This window comes from Pollachius pollachius, assembly GCF_949987615.1.
Source record: "Pollachius pollachius genome assembly, chromosome: 15".
Classification (NCBI taxonomy): Eukaryota; Metazoa; Chordata; class Actinopteri; order Gadiformes; family Gadidae; genus Pollachius; species Pollachius pollachius.
In genome coordinates, this window is record NC_136948.1 from 2,093,624 (window position 1) to 2,096,610 (window position 2,987).

General features: G+C 49.0%; 1 protein-coding gene across 1 annotated transcript in view; it reads left to right on the forward strand.

Annotated features, from left to right (window-relative positions):
• Positions 1–2,987, forward strand: part of npas3 (neuronal PAS domain protein 3) — a gene marked incomplete at its 3' end in the record, with an annotated part of 48,455 nt that overhangs the window by 36,628 nt on the left and 8,840 nt on the right. Inside the window, exon 8 of the mRNA XM_079752208.1 lies at positions 331–340. Within this exon, the coding sequence (XP_079608334.1) occupies positions 331–340 (10 nt within the window). The remainder of the gene's footprint in view (positions 1–330; positions 341–2,987) is intronic.

The following is a 2,987-nucleotide window of genomic DNA, read 5'->3' on the forward strand; positions in this document are numbered from 1 at the left end:
ATAGCATAGCTTAGCTTAGGTTAGCATAGCTCATAGGCTAGCAGGACCAGAGCGCCTCGGTGCAGCTGCCCAGCTTCAAGGTAGGCCTAGCATAGCGTAGCTTAGCTTAGCATAGCTCATAGGCTAGCAGGACTGGCCAGCTTGAATGAAGGCACAGCATGGCGGTGGATTCTGATGTCGGTAGTAAAACACAACGGTGTGTGAGTCATCTCAGACACTACAGCCCTCGTTGCAACGCACATCCCTCATACCCGCTTAAAAACAGTACAACAAAGTCGGGTCGTATCCATAGGGGACATGTGACCCCTCCTTCCCCTCATTCCTCTTCAGAAAGTTCATGGTGTTCCCATCACGCTTCACCTGCACTCTAAATGTACTCTCTCTCTCTCTCTCTGTTGGTCTCTCTCTCTTTCTCCCTCTCTCTCTCTCTGTTGGTCTCTCTCTCTCTCTCTCTCTCTCTGTTGGTCTCTCTCTCTCTCCCTCTCTCTCTCTCTGTTGGTCTCTCTCTCTCTCTCTCTCTCTCGCTCTCTCTCTCTCTATCTCTCTCTGTTGGTCTCTCTCTCTCTCTCTCTCTCTCTCTGTCTGTTGGTCTCTCTCTCTCTCTCTCTGTTGGTCTCTCTCTCTCTCTCTCTCTCTGTCTGTTGGTCTCTCTCTCTCTCTCTCTGTTGGTCTCTCTCTCTCTCTCTCTCTCTCTCTCTCTCTCCCTCTCTCTCGCGGTAGAGAGAGAGCAGGCTGGTTTGTGTCACCGCTCCCAGCAGGTTGCCATTGATCCCTGCAGCAGGTGTGTGTGTTGCAGCAGCACTAGATTACAGCGGTTGATTCCCAGCCCTTGTGTTCCCGCGGCGCCGCGGGGGCGTCCATCTTGCCGAACTAGCCTCCATTTTAAAATTAATTTATCTGCTCAGAGAGAAGAGTGTGGAGCGGATCACCGGAGGCCCTGTGGCTTCACACACACACACACACACACACACACACACACACACACACACACACACACACACACACACACACACACACACGTACACTCAAAGACACAAACACACACACACGCACACAGCACTGGTCCCCACCTCTACCTCCATTCCTGCCTCTTTCTTTTAAGTTCCTCTCTCTCCGTATGTTGGTCCAACTGTCTCTCTCTCTGTTTGTCTCTCTCCTCTTGCTCTCTTTTTGTCTCTCTCTCTCTCTCTCTCACTCTCTCTCTCTCTATCTGTTGGTCTCTCTCTCTCTCCTCTCTCCCTGTTGTCACTCTCTCTCTCTCTCTCTTTCTCTCTCTCTCTGTTGGTCTCTCTCCTCTCTCTCTCTCTCTCTCTCTCTCTCTCTCTCTGTGGGTCCCAGACTCTAGCTCTCTCGCCCAGTGTCAGGTGTGTGAGCTGTGTTAATTGAATTAGTCGTTAGTGCGATATGGAAAGTCCCAGACAGCCCCCCGGGACTGGTGCCCCCAACCCTCCCTATTGTCATGGAAACGCTAGAGGGTCGCCACACTGGCATATAACGCAGTGAGGCACACGCACACGTCAGCTCTCATAAGGTTACCTGCTGCTATCTGGAGCCGGCTGATAATAGTCGACATTTTAGCCTCAAGTTAAACGTCCCAGTAGTATCCCCCCCCCCACACACACACACACACTCACACACTCACTCAATTACAGTCCCACACACACCGATTCAGTCACTCCTCGTACCAGACAGAGCAACAGTATCTCAGGCCGGCAGAGATACATCATCACTGGGGGTGGGTCTGTGTTTGTGTTGCTGAAGAATCAAAAACGGTGCTTGTTAGAGCGCTCGCTAAGACTTGTTATTGGTCTTCACATTGTAAAGCGTCCTTGAGTTTGAAATATATATTGAATTATTATTAATATTATTATCAATAAAGACAGAGAGACAGGGGAGGTACTTCTTTAGAAGTCAAAACGAGGGTAAGACAGGTGAGATGCTCATTATGAGGTCATAACGAGGAAAGACAGGTATGGTGCTCGTTAAGAGGTCATAACGAGGGGAGACAGGTGAGGGGCTCGTTAGGAGGTCATAACGAAGGAGAGACAGGTGAGGTTCTCGTTAAGAGGTCTTAACGAGGGGAGACAGGTGAGGGGCTCATTAAGAGGTCTTACAGAGGGGGAGACAGGTAAGGGGCTCGTTAAGAGGTCATAACGAGGGAGAGACCAAACCACCAAACAAAATTGATTTCGCTTTCATCTTCATCTGCGAGGGATGCTGAAGGACCGGCCTTTGTTTGATCTGTTAATGAAGACAAAGAAAGTGACGTGGAGTGAGAGGCGGAAAGAGTGGGTAAGAGTGAGAGTAGAGGAGAAGGGAGTGGGTGAGAGTGAGAGGAGAGAGTGGGTAAGAGTGAGAGTAGAGGAGGAGAGAGTGGGTGAGAGTGAGAGTAGAGGAGAAGGGAGTGGGTGAGAGTGAGAGGAGAGAGTGGGTAAGAGTGAGAGTAGAGGAGGAGAGAGTGGGTGAGAGTGAGAGGAGGAGAGAGTGGGTAAGAGTGAGAGGAGCAGAGAGTGAGAGGAGGAGAGAGTTCGTAAGAGTGAGAGGAGGAGAGTTTGGGTAAGAGTGAGAGGAGCAGAGAGTGGGTAAGAGTGAGAGTAGAGGTACTGTATAAGGGAGACGAAAGAGAGAGAATCAGAGAGGAGGAGCAGCAGAAAATAAAGAAACATAAATCTCATTTAAGTCCTTCAATAAATAGTAAATAATATCCGTAAACATGTTCACAACAACAGCACCGTTATTAACAGGCAGTGTTTACAAATTTACTAAATGAGTTGAATGTTAAATAAAAGAAACATCTGAGTGCATTTGATATCTGAGAACAATGTTAAATGATTCAGCAGCTCTGTGATGCTCGGTTTCAGCGCTTCCACATAAAGAGAGATGGAAAGTGGGAGCGTCTTCCAGACCTGTTTAGCCAATAACTACCGTAGCAGAGCGGCCTGTTGGATTGATCCATGCTCCCTGCTCTCCCTTCTGACAAACATTGT